Consider the following 22,054-nt stretch of genomic DNA (forward strand, 5'->3'; position numbering starts at 1 on the left):
TTAGGAGCTGTGTGACTCTGGCTAAATCACTTAATTGCTTCTGCCTTTCATTGTCTGTAATAGGATAATTAGAGTAAATGCTTTAAAGAGCTGTGAGAAATACGTAATAAATGTAAACTGCTGAAAACACAGCCTATCACTGCATTGTTCAAAACTGTAGCCATAAGCCGTATGTAGCTAGTGAACAATTAACATGTGGCAATCACAACTGAGGAACGGAATTTTTAAAAACGGAAGAAATGTAAAATATATTTCTGTTAAATACAACTTTCTTGTTTTGATAGGACTACATTTCACTTTAATTGATGTATTTCACACAGTTCTTGCTGGTGTCAACCAGTTTATTCACTTCGAATGTTTTTTCTGTGTTCTAGCAGTGTACTGTGTTTATTTGAATATTTTATACAGGAAGCATGACTTACTCTGTTACATGTATATCATCGTTGGTGATTACATCAAAATGTTTATAATTTTCATTAAAATATAATTATTTTTCTATTGATACTAAATAAGTATCGACCAGTTTTAAAATTTAAACAAAGGCACATTACTGCTGCAGAATTGAATGTCGTCACAGAAAGTGGTACTATGGGCGGAGCAGTGAGGACAAAAGAAGGCTGGGAAATTCCATGGGGACTGGCATTTGTAATTTGCTACACTAGAGGCAAACAGAAAAGCTGTTTGTTATGTTAAAAAAAAAAAAAAAATTTAAAGCAAATAAAGTAGGTAATATTAAAAGGTATTTTCAGCAAATCCAGTGGATTTGATTAGGAGTTTCCTCCTAAAGGTCCAAAAGGAATTAACCCATTTAGTTGCCTGAAATCTGAATTAAATATTCAACATATTAAAAATTTGTAACAGGATGTGAACTTGTAACTTTGGCAACCTATGCAATGACTTGGATTAATGCACAAAAAAAGGAACCATTTTTAGATGGTGAGATGGCAAAAGAAATCATTTCAGTTACTGAACTTTTATTACAAAATTATGAGAAAAGACAAAAATATATTTTACAAAAACTTAAAAGATATATAAATAAATCACCAAACAATTGCCTGTAGAATACAAGTTCTTTCTAACAGTATCAAAGATCAACTGATTTGAAATTTGAAAAATTTCAGGTACTTTTACAACGTATGTGTGTAACGTAAGAGTCACTGTTAGGTAAATACGTTAGATACCCTTATCTCAAAAGATTTAAAAATTTACAAAGAAATGTAAATTTGTGGCCAGAAATACCAAATTTGTAGTATAGATATTTTTGAATGTCTTACATATATCAAAGAAGAATTTCAGATGGATATGAAAAAATTAATCTCTATCACAATGATAGTACTCCAGCTATGTTAGGTCAAATATCCACATTTATTAGAATTTGAAAACAAGAGACTGGTGTTTCTCTTATTGCTTCCTTCTGCTATATTCTGAAGCAAACTGTGAAAAGTGCCACAGATGCCATAGTTAAGTGTTCAGTCTGCACATGGACATCTATGAATCATTGCAGTTTACAGACCTGCTGAAGGAGCAGAAGACAAGGAAGGGCACAGAAAAGGGGTCCTGTGCCCTTTGCCCGCACTCACTGGCAGACTCGGATGTCTGTAATAGTTACTGCAATGGGAGATTCTCTTCTCTATTGTGAAAGAAGGGGTGCTTGTTAAACTGCAGGTAAGGGGGGACTACTGTACATTACACACAAAAGATCATTTTGTTTAGTATACTTAAAGGGGGGGTTATTTTAAGCAATCATTCTTAATAGTAGATTATTGCGAAAGTAATTGATGATACTTATTTAAAAAATTACTTTGCACTAAACTTTATGTTTTTCTATACATTTATTAATTAATTGAAAAGCTTTAAAAAACTTTGTGGCAACTTATTTTGGTTGAAACATTTTTATTGTTATTGAAGGAGAAGTACTGTGGAAATAATACTGTAGTTAGGATTAGACAAATTGGTTTCATATTCTGCCAAGTTATCTACCTCTCTGACCTTGAACAAAGGATTTAAGCTTTCTAAACTTCAATTTTCTAATCCGGAAAAATTGGATAATATTAGCTGCCTCACCAGGATGTGAGAGATAAAGAGGAAAATATTTTAGAGTACTTAGCAACCATGAGATATTATGGAAATGTAAGATATTATTGTTTTGATAGAAATAATAGTAAATAATTTGAAGAACATATGTGCTACAAGGTAAGGTTGTGTTAACCGTCTATTAAAAGGTAATAGCTTATCTGAATTTTAAGCGTAATGTTTTGGTAGAAAAAAATACTTTCAGTTTTTCTAAATGTATGATCGAACTCTAAAAAATTATAGCCAAACATCCCAAATAAATCATGAATATTAAGAGAGAGAATAGCTGGAAAACAAAGCAGCAGTTAGATATTTAAATATTATAATATTAGACCAAAATGTAGATGCGATCAGGTTAGACTGATTTTCAGTCCAAGACCCTGGCAAGGTTGAAATTTGGAGCACGGTGCTGCTGTGACCTACTTGGGGAGTTGTGGACAATCCCTGTTAGGATGGGCATTGTTTTTCCCTAGGAAATCTCCACCCCCACCGCCTACCTCCCCAGCTCTGTCTGCCCTTACAAACTCTGGTCTTCAGTAGAGTATAATCTTAATAATGTTTTCTATCAGTCCTATTAAGTCAGGATTTTAAAAAGTGTATGGTTGAATGACAGCTAAGCCCCATTGCTGTTTGTGAAAGAAAACAAAATGACAAAATAAAACAACTGAAAGCTTATGCTCTGTAGAAGTTTGAGCTGTCATCTGAGTATCTCACAGACAATTCCTTTCACCTCCTAGGTTTCTGCTAGGACTGAGCTATCTGGAAACAAACCTGGATTTTAAGGCCTAAAAGGCAGTGAGACTGGAGAGAGAGCAGCAGGTGGATGGAGGCACGTACTTTTAAATATGTGCTTTTCTTCCCCCTAAAATGGATTTTGATACCTTCTCTGAGTGGCAGAACCCTAATGTACAATATATAGAACAACCTAACAAATGAACATAGAGAGTCCCTTGCCCACAAAGTTGAACTTAACCAGCGGAACCTACTCCCAGACACCACACGTCAGTGAAATCAACATTGTGTCAGTACCTGTTGGGAACTCTGAATTGTGCCCCCCCTCAACGCGCATTCCCTGCCTGTCCGCCCCCACGCGGGCTCTGCCTGTCAGTCAGCTGTATGACTTGGACCGTATGCAGCGTCCTGCACGAGTGCTTCCGCACTTCTCTGTTTACGCGCACGTACATACGCTTCACCTGTCTCAATGACTTTAAGTCCTGCAAATCGTAGCTTTTATTTTATGTCTTTCTTCAGGGATTTACACTGTCTCTAGGGTGGTGGGCACTGCCCTCCCTAGTTGCATAGCAGACGTGAAATACACCAGGGAGGCGACAGGTGACATTTCTGTCCTAGCATGCACATGTTTTAAGAGTAGTCTTAACTGGATTGTGCCGATTAATTAGATCCTTGAAAGAAATTGGGGTAAAAAGAGCAAGAATATTTGTAAATATTTAAACTCTGTATGTCACCAACAGTGACATTTTAGTAGCAACCTGTTAAATGAATGTATAAGTAAAATGGTGAAAGATACAGCCATCAGTTTTTGTTTTTCTTATGACCTTTTAAAAACTAAACAAAAGGACACTTGTTTTGTCTTCCTGAGGTCAGGACACAAATTATCAAAAGAAATGCACAAAGAGATGTTAATAAATCAGGTAAACAGTAAAATTTCATAATTCTCTTTTTAGTACTTTTCTTCTTCCAAATTTAAGGTTTTTTTTATTAATCTTGGCCTTGAACACTAGACAAAGTGCAGCTCTGTTTTAGTTTGAGTTCCTGCAAAAAATCATTTCCTCTGTAAATCATTGGGATGATTAGGACTACATAAGCATGTACTTTGCAAAGAAACAGCCTTCAATTGTATGGACTGTCATTTTGAGATAACAAGAAAGGGAAAAGGAAAGAGAGGAACTCTATTTTCAAAATTTGTAGAATTTTAATTTATATATGCACATACATATATACTACAAAGAAATCAAATTTTTTTTAATTTTTCAATTATAGGTAACATACAATATTATAATAGTTTCAGGTATACAACATAGTGATTAGACATTTATAGATACCCCCCCTCCATAAGTCTGGTATCAACCCGGCACCACGCATGGTTATTATTAATACAATATCATTGACTGTAGTCCCCATGCTGTACTTTACATCCCCATGACTGTTTTTATAACTGGCAATGTGTATTTCTTAATCCCTTCCCCTTTTTCAACCATTCCCCCAACCCCCCTTCCATCTGGCAACCATCAAAATGTTCTCTGTATTTATGAATTTGTTCCTGTTTTGTTTGTTTGTTTTACTTTTTAGATCCACATATAATGAAATCATATGAAATTTGTCTTTCTCTGTCTGACTTATTTCACTTAGCATAATAACCTCTAGGTCTATCCATGTTGTCCCAAATGCATGATTTCATTCTTTTTTATGATTGAGTAATATTTCATTGTATACATGTGCCACTTTTTCTTTATCCATTCGTCTATTGATGGATACTTAGGTTGCTTCCATATCTTGGCTATTGTAAATAGTGCTGCAATGAACAGAGGGGTATGTGTGTCTTTTCAAATTAGTATTTTGGATTTCGTTGGATAAAAACCCAGAAGTGGAATTGCTGGGTCCTAAGGTAGTCCTAGTTTAATATTTGGAGGCGCCTCCATACTGGCTTCCACAGTGGCTGCACCAATCTGCAATCCCACCAAGAGTGCGCGGTGGTTCCCTTTTCTCCACATCCTCACTAGCACTTGTTTGTTGATTTATTGATGATGGACATTCTGACTGGAGTGAGGTGGTAACTCATGGTGGTTTTAGTTTACATTTCTCTAATGATTAGTGACATTGAACCTCTTTTCATATGTGTATGGCCATCTATATGTCGTCTTTGGAGAAATGTTTATTCAGGTCCTCTTCCCATGTTTTAATCAGGTTGTTTTTTTTTTTTTTTTGGTGTTGAGTTGTATGAGTTTTTAAATAAATTTTGGATATTAATCCCTCATCTTATGTATCATTGGCAAATTATCTTCTATTCAGTAGCTTATCTTTTCGTTTTGTTCATGGTTTCTTTTGCTGTGCAAAAACTCTTTAGTTTGCTGTAGTGCCATTTGTTTATTTGTTCTTTTGTAACTGATTTCTGAATATTAATTTTGTATCCTGCTACTTCACTGAATTCATTTATCAGTTTGATGGTTTTTTGGTGGAGCCAAGCAATTATTTTTAAGCCTGAAGTTTACCAGTAATTTATTAACTTCCTTATAGATCTACACACATCTTTATCAATGTATTTGTAACCCTGAATTTAAAAACTTTCAGTTAGTATAGTGTTCTAAACTTGAAAGGAGTTATTCACACCAGCACTGAACTGGCCAGTTAGGCAGATCTTTCAAAGGATTTTCACAGGGTATGCTTCTTATATTTCCTCTGTTTTTTTTCCCACCTTGATTTCATGCTCAAGGGTGGTGGTTTATTTCTCTAGGGCATTGTGCCATCCAGTGTAGAAGAGGTCGGTATGGTTATATTTCCTAGCTTTGCTTTCATGCACACAGCCTTGCTACCCTCGGTGCATGACTCATGCGTCTACTGCTGTTCCCTGATAGCAGAACGTTTTGATTAGCTGTGCAGGTTACCTGGTTAATAGTCTCCTCCTGTCCCCTGTGGGTTTGCTGATGCTTGTGAAATGGGGAGGTCCCAGCCGGGTTGAAGCAGAATCCTATCTAGGCCAGGAAATGCCTGGCTTCCCAGATACTTCTCAGAGCAATAGGGCAGGGACTAAATCTCCTGTTTCCTTCCTGACCTCTATTCTGTAACACCTATGACCCAAGTGAACGTTTGAGATTCACTAATCTGGGATTAATATATAAATTATCTTAATAAATAAATTAATCTTAATAAATTAAGATTAATTTATTATTAATCTTAGTAAATTTATAGAGACCAAATTTTATGTTAAAACATCTGTAGGCCCATCATTATGGAGTGACTGATCCCGTTAGTGAAGTGAATTGCCATATAAATAATTCATTACAAATATGTATAGTTCAGATCTTTACTCTGGCTACTCACTGAGATCCTGGGCAGTTACTTGGTCTCAGTTCACCTCAGTTTGCTCATTTGTAAAATAGTGCTGACTACATAGGGTGAAGATTTGAAAGTTAACGAATGTAAAGCATTTAGAGCCTGCCCGCCATATCCTCAGTGCTGTATAAGTACATTCTATTGCTATTATATTACTATTATCACCATCATTTGTAGTAATAGTAAGTCATATTAAGACTTTTTTTTCTTCTGAAGGATAAAAACTTCAGCATGAGTGTCAAAAATGGGAGTGGAAGAGAGAAAAACACAGGAAGTTCAAACTAAAGGAGTTTACATTTAAAAAAGGAAAGAAAATCAGAGGGATACAGTATTCTTTGGGCATATTTTTATTCATGTGGAGATGTATTTCTGTGTTACGTATACCCAGCACAAATGTAGGCTCTTAATAAATGCCTTTGGATTTGCTTTTGAGGCTTTTAAAACATCTTTGGGACTGTTTGGACTATCTCTGTGTGTTTTCTTTCTTCTAATCATGCAATTAAAAGTTACCTCTCTATACGTTATTAATAACTATTTCCTTTTAATCTCTTATTTTAGCCTTTAATCCCATTTTCTTACAGCATTTTCCCAAACAATAGAAATTTATTATACTATGTGGAAATTAATGATATTGCAAATGCTGGGTTGTGTAAATATACCTGGAGCTCAAATTGTGCTGTTTGCCTTTTTCCTTGCTCATTAAACTAAGAGTTAACAATTATCATTTGCAATTTGAAGGCAATGTGCATTTTATTTATTTATTTATTTGAATGTGCATTTTAAACCAGGTTATTATGGGAGTTCTATCACTGAAAATCTGCTAACCTGTATCAAAATATTTTTTGAGTGGCTTTTATTGGAGATAAAATTAGTCAATTTAATGTATGTCCAAGGTACTTATAAGAACAAATCAATTGGCAAAATACAGCCTGTAGAAAAATGCATAAAAAATATTAGTGATATGAATAAATAATTCCCAGAAGAAATGGTCACAAACACAAACAAATCTCAGCAGTGCCAATACTAATCTAAAACTGAAAAGAAAAACATAATTTTTTAACCTATGAAATTGTGAAACAATGTTTTCTAAAATTTTTTAACCTATGAAATTGGGAAACAATGTTTTCTAAAATTCTCTATGATATTTTTTTCACATGCAAATCTTCTTTAAAAATTTACTGTGAACATTATGATCTTTTGAAATTGAGCATGTTTAGGGGCAAGAATTCAAGGTAATGGTAGACCAATACGTAGGATGACTGGGGGGTATCCGGCCACTTTCTGAAATACTGCTTTTAACCTTCCTGCTCATCGCGGTTTCCAAGAAGCTCTGGTGTTTGGCAGCAGAGCCACTGTCACTTGTTGATGTATGTGTGTAAAGTGTGCTGCACCCACTAAGCACCTGCTTGAAGGGCTCTTGCTCTAGCAGATAGTTGGAGGGAAGGGGTGATTACAGCAGGTGTATCTTAGCTGCTGAGCACAATCAGTTCTTTATTATTTAGAGTTTGTTCACATTTCTGGATTACGGAGCTCCTCTCAACCAGGAGATAAATCAAAGCAAGTGAGAGTCAGTACTTAGGCTACTGCAGCCTTTATGGGGAAATAGTTTTCAACTTTAAAGACTACAGGAGATAGGAGTTATTGATATGCTTTATATATTGATGGTGTCCTTATTCCTTGTGTACCAGTCAATCCGTCTGTTATCACTCTGCTGCTCACTGTTGGCTTATTCTTGTTCTTCACTCTGCTAATGCACTGGTGTGTTTTACATGCTTCTCAACGGCAGACATTAGATCTTTTCACTGTATTTTTTGATGAAAAAATCTGAGGTTGGGGAGCCCGGAGACCCATGTGTGTGTTTTTTTTGTACAGTTTGTGCTGCTTTCTGTGAGTACACTAAACATGTAACTGTTTTGAATCTCAATTTCCTGATCTATAAATCGAGAGAGTTGACTTAATTAATCCCTATGGTCTTTTGAATTCTGTGAGTCTGACAGAAATTTTATCCAGTGATTTGTGTTATAAACATGAGTCAGGTTGAAATACTTTTCAAATATATCCTGCCTCTGGGTTCTTCAAACTGCATGGGCTAATCTTGCCATTGGAAGTTTTCATTCTAATTCAAAACAGTGTCCTCTGTTAATTATTGAGGTATTCGTATCTCTCTTATTGGAGATATTGATTTTATACTGTAATTGCGATTAGCTGAAAAAATGCTTATTTTAGAGTACTTTTAGAGTAATTTAGAGTAATACATAGAGTTAAAGAGCAGAAAAGGCGGTGTAAATTAGTGCTTTCTCTTAAAGAAAAAGTATTCTATTTCCTGGTGCTTGAGATGGTCTAAACAAAGAATTAGTGGCATGATTTCTTTAGCCCAGTACTACTTATCTTATTCTATTCAAAGAAGCTGCCAAAAGGTACTGAGGCAGAAACATACAGTAGGATTCAGTGTGCAGTTCACAGGGAGCAGGTTCTCAAATTGCGTATAAGAAGGTATCCTGTTCATTTGTCCTTCGGGGCTATAAGTGCCTCCATTTTTGAAGAGAGAAGAGAAATGCTAGTTCTCTTCTCTGCAGGACGGCAGGGTGCCTGGCATGTATACGTTTGGACGTGGGGTGGATATGAGGGTCGATAAGTGCCATTGCGATTGGGGGAAACTTTCTGTGCTTCCTTCAGCTTTTTATAGATGGGAAATTTTAGGTAGTTTTCATATTACAGCCAAGGTGTAGTTCATTTTATTTCTGGAATTACTCTTAACTTGTATGGCTGTTTATCTGGAACATTTCTGAGTACTCTGTGAAAGGTGAAGAAAGAGCGTCCCAAGTACAGGCCCCTTGGGACCCTGGGCAGTGGCCCTGCCCTCTGGTCCTAACATCCATCCACCACAAATCCAAGGCCACCTCCAAACACTGCTATCCAGCTTCCTGAGCAGTGCACAGGCCCACATGAGACTGGGGGGACCTCACATGCTGGCTCCTGGCCCCCTCCTCAACTCTGCAGTCTTCTAAAATTATGTGACATCTCTGGGTTTGGGTCACCTGGTTAAAACTAGAAGCGCTGTCTAATCCATGCAAACACCCTATAATGGAAAAATGATTAAATCAATGTGGTTTAAAAATGAATCTGCTTATGGCCTTTCATGATTTTGCTGGGTTTTGACGTGCTTTGGTAGGTCCCAGGTTGAGGGGAGGGAGGGGGCTTGTTTCCTAGGTCAGAATAATGGCAGACGTGAATTCTAGTCTTGGCTCCATCTCTGGTGGTGTGATATTAGGTAGGCTGGCTAACCTCCATGGGCCTCGGTTACCTCAGGTGCCAAATGGCTGCTTGCCTTCTGGGCTGAGTGTCTTGAAAATGTTAAAGCCATGGTGATTACTTAAAACTCTATAGCATTTACTGTGAAATGGATACTCTTAATAACCACATGCAAAATTAAATTTAAGAGTCACAATTGGGACATTATTTCTCCAATTAAAAAGTTTTCGGTAACAGGATTGAACCCAGTCTGGAATTTGTGTCAGATTAATTGTATTCCTTGCAAATGAGTTGGAAATTTAGTGCATTAGTTCCTTGATTTCTGATGAGTTAAGTGTCAGAATTCAATGTTGGTTGCAGGTTCTTAGCTGCCATGACGTTTCAGTCATCTGTCTGATTGAAGCTTTCTCCAACAGCCCTGTTATTCTAGAGGTGGCAGAAACAACAATCCCACTGGTGTGGTGGACGCCTGCCTGCTGAGATCCTGTGTCTCCCCACGGAGTCCCCTCAGGGACCTGGGGAGAGGACGAAGGGAGGCCAGCTGGGCTCCCTGGGCCAGCGACCAGGAGACCTCGCTCTGCTCCATTTCCCACTCATTGTGCAGGCTGGGCCCTATCACTTGAGAGACCTGGCAAGGAAGTGAGGAGGAAGTGAATGCCACTGCTAGTTCAGAATGTTCCAGTGTGGTTGGAAAGTTTGAGAGGCAGCCTGGGTGAGAAGAACAAGACCTTATTGACAGGGTTCGGTCCTGGTCAGGTCTGTTTTACATCAGCTTTCCAAATAATCACAGCTCTCTCTAGCACTTCTACCTCTGCCTTTAAAAAAGAAAAGAAAACAAAAAAAACTAACAACTTTCTATACAACCATGATAGAACATAAAGCATTTTAACTTTTTATTCCAAGAGAAATTATAAAACATGAAAAGTATAGTATTGCCTGATTCAAAAGACAACACCAACAAGAAAAACAAAACAAAACATACTTTCTAGTGCTTTCCAACTTACTGTAAAATTATTTTTCTTATTGTAAATGCTTTTTCTATTAAGCTGTTTTCTCACTGATTGATTTATAAGACTAGTGACTATTGTCATGTTCCCAATGGTCATGTAATGACCTGGCTTGTCCTGGTCTGAATTATTTAGCCCTCTTATGTGATTCAGTTTGCATATTGGACATGCAAAAATTATGCAGTTGTGTATATCATAAGATTGAAAGGTAAAGGAATATGTCAAACCTTTTCTCTTCTTCACATGAGTCTATAAATCAGAATATTTATGTCAAGAAGTCAGAAGAAAATCTGCTGGAGGTTTTAGCGAACCACAAAATGTGTCCCGTGTGTACATCTTGCCTTGTCCCCCTGCCTGAATTTCTGTATGCCTTCTGCATGAATGTAGTGAGCGCTGTCTTGGAAGTCCCCTCATTGTCAGGGCCTGGAGGTATCTCTACTTCCAGCCTTAAGGCAAGTAGCGATAATATAATAAGTCCTCCTTCATTTATCTTTTTCCTGGTATATCTGGTAGGAACTTTCGAAGCTCAAGGGATATTTTAAGCTTTTTGAAGTGGTGATAACTAAAGAAAAGCCAAATGTTCCCAATTATGTTTTACATATGCAAATTTCTAGTAATTGGAGCCTCCCATTTTCATGTTTAAATCTGGATGGGCTGGAGTGGACCTACCTGGATGACCACTTACATGTTTACTTGTAAAATGTCTGCAATTCATTTTCTGAGCAAGGCTGGTGACTTTTTATAGAACCTTTAGAATGGTGGTTTCCCACTTTTTGTCTTCTTAATAGTTCAGTTAGATGGCTGCCATACTTCCTGTCTTTAAAAGTGGCACATGAAACAGTTTAAATGGAACCCCCTTACCTAGAAATTTTTTAAAGAATTATGAGAAAACAGTTGCAAATCTGTGTTTAGTTAGACAGCTTCTTCTGAATGTAGAGATTAACAGGATGATTTAAGATGCGTACAAATGAAGTACTTATTTTATAAAAGGTGAACACCCTCCTTTTATTTAGAGTTCGTGTACATGGGCACAGAATATTTAATAATAATAATATAAATCTGACCATGTCCACCCCCCCCATCCTGACTCCCACTTTAAAACCCTTTCTTTAGTGACTTTCCAAAATCCCTGGGCTAGAGGCCACCTCCCCCTCTCCCGACCCCCACCCCTGCCTGAAGGCAACCTCTCCCTTCTCTGTGTGGTGCCTTCTCAGCAGTGTCAGCACTCTGGGCCCCTGTCTCCTCCTTACACCCGCCCCGTCCTCTCCCAAGCCCCATGGCCACTGTCTTACCCTGTCCCCAGTGTGCCTTTTCTATAGCCCCCAACCTCGGTCGGAGTTTTGTTTTATGTTCCTGCAGTACCAAGGCCTTCTGCTTTGCCTCATGTGTTTTGCATGTTTTACACAGCTGGTAAGTGGCAAAACCTAAACCTACGTCCATCTGATTCTGAAGCATCCTGTCATCTCTGTTGCCCCCTATTCACTGCCTGGGTTTCAGTTTCCTTCTCTGTGAATATGACAGTGACCACACTCTTACCATGCTTCTGTGGTGCTCAAAATGAAACAATGTCTGTGAAAGTGGACAGTGAACCGTGTTTACCATCATCATCTGTGTTACTTTTGTTTTGTTTGCCGTAATCCTTAATTTATGTTCACATAGCCTCTTAAATGCTTTTCTCCAAACTCTGAGTCTTCGTTGCCTTGTTGGTTAGCTATGATGGGTCTGACATTTGTCCATTCTCTTCCTAGGATGGCTCATACTTGGCCGAGTTCCTGCTGGAGAAGGGCTATGAGGTGAGTGACCCAGTGAGCAAGCGCAGGCTGGTAGAATCACTCCGACACAGTGGCCTCCAGCTTCCTCTGCTGCCGTCCTCCTGTGTGTGTTTTCCACTGAAACTCTGATAACAAATCAAAATCAGGGAAGAATGTGCCTCTTGGCTTGTCACCATGCCAGCTCATTGTACTGTTTATCTGCTGCCGAGCCCGGGTGGCTTCCCCCGATCCTCGGTGTTTAACTGCTTTGCACGCTTCCCACATTCTCAGATAAAGTTGCAACTTGTATATGCTGAAAGCTATAACATTATTAGGGTTAATTTATGATGTAATGTGTTACATAAAAATGTCCTTCTCACAGTGAAGTCACTTAATTCGGAAATTGCACAGAGCAATAAAAATGAAGTTGATCTTTGGCAAGCTTAAATGAAAAATTTACACTTACAGATTTTGCTTTCTAATAGGCAGATACATATTTTACAAGTTTGCTGCTGTCATCACTGCCATTGTTGTCTTCTTCTTCTCCTCCTCCATCTACTCCTTCAAAATGTTCTGCTTTCCTTAAAAGAAACAAGGGTTTTATATATTAAATGTGATGTAGCTTGGTGTGTACCTCTTTGGTGTGTACTTCTTCCATAAAGAACCATTTTCAGTGTATACATCTGCATGGATTCATGTTATGCATGGAGACCCTTATGCTCCGGGCTGATAGGGGAGTGTTTACATTACTAATTTGGGATTCTCTGTTTATCCCAGTTGGAGGTGCATTGTTTAAAACATGTGCACTGCGGGTAAATGGATAAACTACAGCACGGGATTTGGCATCAAAACACCAACAGGATTTGAAGAAAAGGAAACTATTTTCTTATTGTAACTCATAATCTTTTCAAACAGCCTTGACTTTTAGACTTTAAGAAGTAATAGCAGATATGTTTAGCACCTTCTGTGCCCTTATCTAATAGCTAGTTCTATATCTTTCAATAAAGTCAAAATAAGACAATATAATTATGAATGTATTATGCATGTACACAGATGTTCATACACATGGATTCCTACAATAATTGAACAATAAATACATATTCTACAGAGCAGTGGATTTTAGAGCATATTATATATAACGCAGAAGAGTTGGTTTTGGGTACAGACTGTTTTTATTCAGGTTAGATTAACAATGTTGTAATAAATCTAAAACGAAAGGTTTGGCAGAGAGGCAAACCTTTGTTTCAGATGTTGGGACTGGCTAAGAGGTCTTGGTGGCTAGAGAGCAGTTAGTGATTTGGCTGTGTATTGAGTAAACCAAGAGAAGGAGCTAACCGAGTAATAGTTGATGGGGTTCAGGACGTACTACCCCCAAATATGGCACAGTAAGTATTTTAAGCTGAAGGAGTTTGAGAAGACAGCAGAAGCAGTTTGAGAAAATAGCAGAAGTTTCTCCCATAAATCTGTCTTTGTCAGTTTAATGTAGAGGATGAAAAAATTTCCTCGATCTTCTTAGTGTCCCTGGCTGGGTCTGAAAATTAAACTGAAAAACATACAAATTTTTTAAATGTGAGTTTTACATGATGGGGGACTTTCATGAGGAAATGAAGATCCAAAGAAACACATAAGCCTGAGTATTTTTATGTTAGGTTTGATGGAGAGTGGATAGTCGTAGAGAAAAACGATAGGTCAAGGAGTATGAGGTAAGTGTAGTAAACTGGGGGAAACTATGGAAGGTCTGTTGCTTCAGGTTCTTCTTGGTGTTCCCTTGTTTTTGGAGATAAGGGTGGTCCTTTCCTGTGAGCATATATAGGGAGAGCACCTCTCACATGAGGGTTTTATGAGAGCTTCAGGGGAGAGTGGCAGGAGGAAGGTCAAAGTAGCCTTCCTGCTTCTGCCATTTTCTCAAATTCCTTCACCTTCAAATAGTCAGCATGTCAAGGCGCCATACCTTGGGGTGGTGTGCCTGAACCCCCTTGCAGTCACTGTGGTTTTGGAAGAGAGAGGTAGTGTATCAGAAGGAATGCTTGAACCGCTTGGGTGTCAAGATTTCCTTCAAGGTGGGTGTGGGGGACTGAGACTTGAGATGAGGATGGTGGAAAGAAGCAGCCTCTGTGGCTAGACCAGAGAAAAGGGAAGGCAGTGTGGGGTCTCTGTGATGACGCGGGGCGGTGGGAGCGGGGGAAGTGACGACGTGGGGGCCAGATGAGACAGGGGCTAGAATGAGGCGGGTGCTATTGATGAGGCGGGGGCTAGCGATGACGTGGGGGCTAGTGATGACGTGGGGGCTAGCGATGACCTGGGGGCTAGCTATGAGGCGAGGGATAGCAATAGGGCGGGGTTGGTCTGGATGTGGTAGATGTAAACATTGGCAGTCATCAGGAGGCTGCTGTTAGTGCTGCTGGGAGAGGATGGGAAGCAGACATGCAGGGAGAGGCAGAGCTCCATCCAGGCAGCCCGGGAAGGAGCTACAGACTTCAGAAGACAGGTAGTACCGTTCCTAAATGGATGGGAAACTTAGAAGTAAATGTAATGAGCACCTAGGAGTGCCACGTGAGCTACACATGTGTTTGTTTTATTGGCATATGAAATTTTAAGAGCAGATTTGATTTTGATAACGATAGACAATAGAAGGCCCACTTGGCAGGTCACAGGTAGTGGGAGGAATGAATCACTGAAACAGTGATTGGCAAGAGAAGAGAGGTGTAGGAGAGAGATCCATAAATGAATAGAAGCAAATACTGCAGACAGTACAGGTGGAAGGTACAGAGCTGCAAAGCATAACCAGAAACATTCCTCCTCACAGCACAGGGAAATGTGAGTTTTGTAGGAATAGGGGAGTGAAAGGGTGTTTATCCACACTGTATTCAATTTTAATAGGTTTCTGTGTTCAGTTTAAGAGATTGATATAATTGGAGGGTAAGCAATTAAAGAGGACTCTGATGCTGGCACAGGCCTTGTCTTTCTGTGCTTACAGCAGAGTAAATGTGAGAGTGATTTTTCAAAGAAGCTGCATTGCAAAATTTCCAGAATTATCAGCCAGCATTCAGTCCCTGGTTGCTCAGGACCATAAACAAAGTAGCAGGGTTAGTAAATTGCATGCAGTAGGTAGGATAAGGCCATCGCCAGCAGTTTGGATGAGCACAGACATCTAACTCAGCAGCTTCTCAGCCTGCATGCCCCAGAACCCATGATGATGCAGAGGCCTGCAGTCTGCCTTCGGAACGAGCCCCCATGGCTGCTGTTGCTGCTGATGCTGCTGTCCTGGGTGCCACAGTTTGAGAACCACTGCAAACAAAGGTTCAAATGAGATCCTTTAATCACAGGATCTCTTTTTTCCCTTGAAATTAAAGTTTATTTGCTCCCTTTCAGTCAAAAAAGCAAAAGAAAGGTACAAAAAGCTTGGCCAACCTTAAAGCAAAAAAGCAATGGCATGTGTTGGGTGATTAGTCATGCCTTGTCTGACCTCATACATTGGGTTCCTAAAGCTGTGGGGCCTGGTTATCTGATGTGGTGGCTGAAATCCATGCGTCTGATCATGTTTTGAATGAACTGTTCAACGTGAAAAAGTGAAGAAGTGCTCATCCCTGGTCCGGTTGTCATTAAGAAGAGACCCTATTTAAAGTTACAGTTTTTAATGTTGCTTGTTTCTTAAATTTTCCCAAGATTAAACATTAAGGAGAACATAAAGAGAACGTCTCTAATACTAATTCATTATAGACTATAGGTATCATTTCATGATGAGGAAAACTAAGAATTGTCAGGTTTTATAGAAAATCACCCTTTAACACTTTTTTTTAAAAAATTTATTGGGATGACAATTGTTAGTAAAATTACATAGATTTCAGGTGTACAATTCTGTATTACATCATCTATAAATCCCATTGTGTGTTCACCACCCAGAGTCAGTTCTCCTTCCATCACCATATATTTGATCCCCCTTACCCTCATCTCCCACCCCCCATCCCCTTACCCTCTGGTAACCACTAAACTATTGTCTGTGAGTTTCTGTTTCTCATTTGTTTGTCTTGTTCTTTTGTTGTTTTTGGTTTATATACCACATATCAGTCAAATCACATGGTTCTCTGCTTTTTCTGTCTGACTTATTTCGCTCAGCATTACTCTCTCAAGATCCATCCATGTTGTCATAAATGTTCCTATATCATCTTTTCTTACCGCCGAATAGTATTCCATTGTGTATATATACCACAACTTCTTTATCCATTCATCTATCGAAGGACATTTTGGTTGTTTCCATGTCTTGGCCACCGTAAACAAAGCTGCAATGAACATTGGAGCACACGTGTCTTTATCTCTAAATGTTTTCAGATTTTTTGGGTAGATACCCAGGAGAGGGATTGCTGGGTCATATGGCAATTCTATTCGTAATTTTTTGAGGAACCTCCACACTGCCTTCCATAACGGCTGCACCAGTCTGCATTCCCACCAACAGTGTATGAGGGTTCCTTTTTCTCCACAGCCTCTCCAACATTTGTTATTATTTGTCTTGTTGATGATAGCCATTCTGACTGGGGTGAGGTGATATCTCATTGTGGTTTTGATTTGCATTTCTCTGATGATTAGTGATGTTGAGCAATTTTTCATATGTCTATTTGCCATTTGTATGTCCTCTTTGGAGAAATGTCTCTTCAAGTCCTCTGCCCATTTTTCAATTGGGTTGTTTGTTTTTTGTTGTTGAGTTGCATGAGTTCCTTGTATATTCTGGATACTAGCCCCTTATCGGAGGCACTGTTTGCAAAAATCTTCTCCCATTCAGTTGGTGGCCTCTTTATTTTGTCAATGGTTTCTTTTGCTGTGCAGAAGCTTTTAAGTTTCATATAGTCCCATTCGTTTATTTTAGCTTTTACTTCCATTGCCTTTGAGTCAAGTTCATAAAATGCTCTTTGAACCCAAGGTCCATAAGTTTAGTACCTATGTTTTCTTCTATGCAGTTTATTGTGTCAGGTCTTATGCTTAAGTCTTTGATCCATTTTGAATTAACTTTGGTACATGGTGACAAATAGCAGTCCAGTTTCATTCTTTTGCACGTGGCTATCCAATTCTCCCAGCACCATTTATTGAAGAGGCTGTCTTTGCTCCATTGTATGTTTTAGCTTCTTTGTCAAAAATTATCTGTCCATATTTATGTGGTTTTATTTCTGGGTTCTCAATTCTATTCCATTGGTCTATGTGTCTGTTTTTCTGCCAATACCATGCTGTTTTGATTATTGTAGCCCTGTAGTACAAGCCAAAGTCAGGAAGTGTGATACCTCCATTATTGTTCTTTTTTCTTAAGATTGCTTTGGCTATTCGGGGTCTTTTGTGGTTCCAAACAAATCTGATGATTTTTTGTTCTATTTCTTTAAAATATGCCATTGGGATTTTGATGGGGATTGCATTGAATCTGTGTATTGCTTTGGGTAATATGGCCATTTTAACTATGTTGATTCTTCCAGTCCATGAGCACGGAATGTCTTTCCACTTCTTTGTGTCTTCTTCAATTTCTTTCAAAAATATCTTACAGTTTTCAGCATATAGGTCTTTCACATCCTTGGTTAAGTTTATTCCTAGGTATTTTATTCTTTTTGCTGCAATTGCGAAAGGAATTGTTTTTTGTATTTTTTCTGAGATTTCATTGTTAGTATATAGGAAGGCAATGGACTTTTGTGCGTTGATTTTGTAGCCGGCAACTTTACTGTATTCGTTGATTGTTTCTAATAGCTTTCTGGTGGAGTCTTTAGGGTTTTCTATATATAGCATCATGTCATCTGCAAAGAGTGATAATTTAACTTCTTCATTCCCAATTTGGATGCCTTTTATTTCTTTCTCTTGCCTGATTGCTCTGGCAAGGACTTTAACACTATGTTGAAAAGCAGAGGTGATAGGGGATATCCCTGTCGTGTTCCTGAACGTAGAGCAAAGGGCTTCAGTTTTTCACCATTAATTATGAGATTAGCAGAGGGCTTGTCATATATGGCCTTTATTATGTTAAGGTATTTTCCTTCTATACCCATTTTATTAAGTGTTTTAATCATAAATGGATGTTGTATCTTGTCAAAAGCTTTTCTGCATCAATTGATATAATCATATGATTTTTGTCCTTTATTTTGTTTATGTGATGTATCACATTGATGGATTTGTGGATGTTGAACCATCCTTGTGCCCCGGGGATGAACCCCACTTGGTCGTGATGAATAATCTTTTTAATGCATTGTTGTATTCGATTTGCTAGAATTTTATTTAGGATTTTTGCATCGGTATTCATCAGAGATATTGGTCTGTAGTTTTCTTTTTTTGTGCTGTCCTTACCAGGTTTTGGTATCAGGGTAATGTTGGCCTCATAAAATGAGTTAAGGAGTACTGTCTCTTCTTCAATTTTTTGGAAGAGTTTGTGCAGGATTGGTATTAGATCCTCTTTGAAGGTTTGGTAGAATTCACTAGTGAAGCCATCTGGTCCCGGACTTTTGCTTTTGGGAAGGTTTTGGATGACTGATTCAATTTCGTTACTGGTGATCGGTCTGTTTAGATTTTCCAGTTCTTCATGGTTCAGCCTTGGAAGGCTATATGTTTCTAAGAACTTGTCCATTTCTTCTAGGTTGTTGAATTTGGTGGCATATAGTCCTTCATAGTATTCTTGGATGATCCTTTGTATTTCTGTGGTGTCCGTGATAACTTCCCCTTTTTCGTTTCTGATTTTGTTAATCAGTGTCTTCTCTCTTTTTATCTTAGTAAGTCTAGCCAAGGGTTTGTCAATTTTGTTAATCTTTTCAAAGAACCAGCTCTTTGTCACATTAATTTTTTCTATTGTCTTTTTGTTCTCTATTTCATTTAGTTCTGCTCTAATTTTTGTTATTTCCTTTCTTCTGCTGACCTTGGGTTTTACTTGTTCTTCTTTTTCTAGTTCTTTAAGGTGTAACATGAGGTTATTTATTTGGGAGTTTTCTTGTTTCTTGAGATAGGCCTGTAATGAGATAAATTTCCCTCTTAAAACTGCTTTCGCTGCATCCCAAAAATTTTGGTAGGATGTATTTTCATTGTCATTTGTTTCTATGTATCTTTTGATCTCTCCTCTAATTTCTTCTTTGACCCAGTCCTTCTTTAAAAGTATGTTGTTTAATCTCCATGTATTTGTGTTTTTTCCTGCTTTCGTTTTGCAGTTGATATCCAATTTCAAAGCCGTGTGATCAGAGAATATGCTTGGTATGATTTCAATCTTCTTAAATTTGCTGAGGCTGATTTTATGTCCCAATATATGGTCTATCTTTGAGAATGTTCCATATACACTAGAAAAGAATGTATAGTCTGATGTTTTAGGATGAAGTGCTCTGTAACTGTCAATTATGTCCATTTCATCTAATGTGCCATTTAGGGCTAGTATTTCGTTATTTATTTTCTGTTTGGATGATCTATCCATAGCTGTCAATGATGTAGTTAAGTCCCCTAGTATAATTGTGTTTTGTTCAATTTGTCTCTTTAGTTCTGTTAGTAGTTGCTTGGTATATTTTGGTGCTCCCTGATTGGAGGCATAAATATTGATGACTGTTATGTCTTCTTGTTGTATAGTCCCCTTCACCATTATGAAATGTCCATCTTTGTCTCTTGTTATCTTTTTCACCTTGAAGTCTGTTTCATCTGATATCATTATGGCTACACCTGATTTTCTCTGGGTACCATTTGCTTGGAGTGTCAATTTCCACCCTTTCACTTTGAGTCTATGCTTGTCCTTGTAGCTGAGATGTGTCTCTTGGAGACAGCATATGGTTGGGTTTAGTTTTTTGATCCAATCTGCTACTCTGTGCCTTTTTATTGGTGAGTTCAGTCCATTTACATTTAGGGTGATTATTGATATGTGAGGATTTCCTGTCATTCTATCTTTAGTTTTCTGGTAAGGCTGTGTCTCCATTGTTTCTTTGCCTTTTTGTTGTTGTCTATTATTTCTGTGTGGTGGTATTCTATGATGTTTCCCTCTGTTTCTTCTTTTATTTCAGTATATATTTCAGTTCTGGATTTTTTTGAGTGGTTACCCTTAAGTTTATGTAAAAGAAAGTTTGATATTTAGAGTATTCCATTTTCTTCAGCATGCTTACTTTCTCCATTCCCATATTCCGGTTCAGGCCTTTACTCTCACCCTTTTTGAGTTTTGGTTGCCACAAATTGTCCCTGTTGATGGTGGTCGAATAGCCTCCTTTAGTATTTCTTGTAGTGCAGGTCATGTATTAGAAAATTCCCTCAGCTTCTGTATGTCTGGAAAGGTCTTTATTCCTTCTTCATATCTAAAGGATATCTTTGCTGGATATGTTATTCTTGGCTCATGATTTCTCTCTTTCAATAGTTTGAATATTTGGTTCCACTCCCTCCTGGCTTGTAGAGTTTCTGCTGAAAAATCTGATGATAATCTAATGGGCTTTCCTTTGTAAGTTACCGTCTTCTTTTCCCTGGCTGCCTTGAGGATTCTTTCTTTGTCGTTGATTTTAGACAGCTTCAATACAATGTGCCTTGGAGAAGGCCTGTTGGGATTGAGGTAACTAGGTGTTCTATTTGCTTCTTGGATTCGAGGGTCCAGTTCTGTCCACAAATTTGGGAAGTTCTCATCGACAATTTGTTTGAATATATTCTCTGTTCCTTCTCTCTTTCTTCTCCTTCTGGTATGCCCATTATTCTTATATTGCTCTTTCTGATGGAGTCAGAAAGTTCTTGTAAGTTCTTTCATTTCTTTTAAGTCTCAAGTCTCTTTCTTCTTCCATCTGTGTCATTTCCAGGTTTCTATCTTCGATGTCACTGATTCTTTCCTCCATCTGGTCAACTCTACTACCTAAGCTGGTTATTTCATTCTTAATTTCTTCTATTGAGTTCTTAATCTCCAGAAATTCTATTTGGTTCTTTTTTAAAATTTCAATCTCTTTCATAAAATGCTCATGCTGTTCTTTGATTGAGTTTCTGAGTTCATTTAACTGCCTATCTGTGTTTTCTTGTATCTCGTTGAGTTTTTTCAGAACTGCAATCTTGAATTCTCTGTCATTTAAGTCACATATTTCTGTATCTTTAAGTGCCTTTTCTGGAGATTTTTCACTTTCTTCCTGAGCTATCTTGTTGCCTTGGTTATTCATGGCGATTACTGGTTTACTATTTCTCTTCCTAGACATCTACAGGAGTTGCTTCTGCAACAGGTTGATAGGAAGCAGTCTTTCTTTTGTTTTCCAGTATTTGTTGGTAGAATGTTTTATTTTTTCTCCAACTGCAGCTTATTTTTCTTCTCCCACATGGTAGTGCTATGTTTTCTCTGCACTATTCCTGATTCTCACACAATGGGGGGATTCCCTGGGAGACGGGCTTCTCCTCTGTTAATAGTTCGTCTAGGTCACAGGGCGCAGTGTCCCGGTGGGTATGCGGAGAGCTTTTGATGTTCCAAAGCTCTTCCAGCTCCAGATTCAGAGCCCGTAAGTTTCAGCAGTTCTGTTTACTCCTGCAGGGATCCGCCCAGATAGGTGGGGCCAGGGGCGGGGTGAGTTGTGAGAGGTGGCCCAGAGCAATGGCAGCGACCACCACCACAGCCGGTCCCGCTTCCACAGCTCCCTCCCCTTTGCTGGAACTAGTTGGGCTGTGAATCTGTGTCTGCGGTCCACAGTTCTCAGAACAGCAAATATTCTGTTCTTTTGATCTAACACTGCTACTGTTTCGCTTCTAGCACCGGGCAGGTGGGGGCGGGGCGAGCTCTGGGAGGGGAGGGAGGGGGCGGCTAGTCTCAGTGCCTAAGGCTCCGTTCTCTGCTCGGCAGTGTGGGCTTAAACCACCGTTGTCAGCCTTCTTCCCTCAGTGTTTTCTCCGAGGTCTCTGCCGTGAGCGTTGGGTTCAGCCGTGGTATATGCTGCCCCCTCAGCCCTGTGGAGCCCTGGCGGAGCC

At 38.7% G+C, this 22,054-nt stretch overlaps 1 protein-coding gene across 5 annotated transcripts in view; it reads left to right on the forward strand.

Annotated features, from left to right (window-relative positions):
- GMDS (GDP-mannose 4,6-dehydratase) overlaps positions 1-22,054 on the forward strand; it is a 649,100-nt gene that overhangs the window by 91,372 nt on the left and 535,674 nt on the right. For 4 of the 5 annotated variants that reach the window (XM_019752387.2, XM_074335315.1, XM_074335318.1 and 1 more), the window contains exon 2: positions 12,152-12,196. The exons of the other annotated variant lie outside the window; for it this stretch is intronic. In XM_019752387.2, coding sequence (XP_019607946.1) covers positions 12,152-12,196 — 45 coding nt within the window. The remainder of the gene's footprint in view (positions 1-12,151; positions 12,197-22,054) is intronic. 5 annotated transcript variants of the gene reach the window in all.

This window comes from Rhinolophus sinicus, linkage group LG06 (assembly GCF_036562045.2).
Source record: "Rhinolophus sinicus isolate RSC01 linkage group LG06, ASM3656204v1, whole genome shotgun sequence".
Classification (NCBI taxonomy): Eukaryota; Metazoa; Chordata; class Mammalia; order Chiroptera; family Rhinolophidae; genus Rhinolophus; species Rhinolophus sinicus.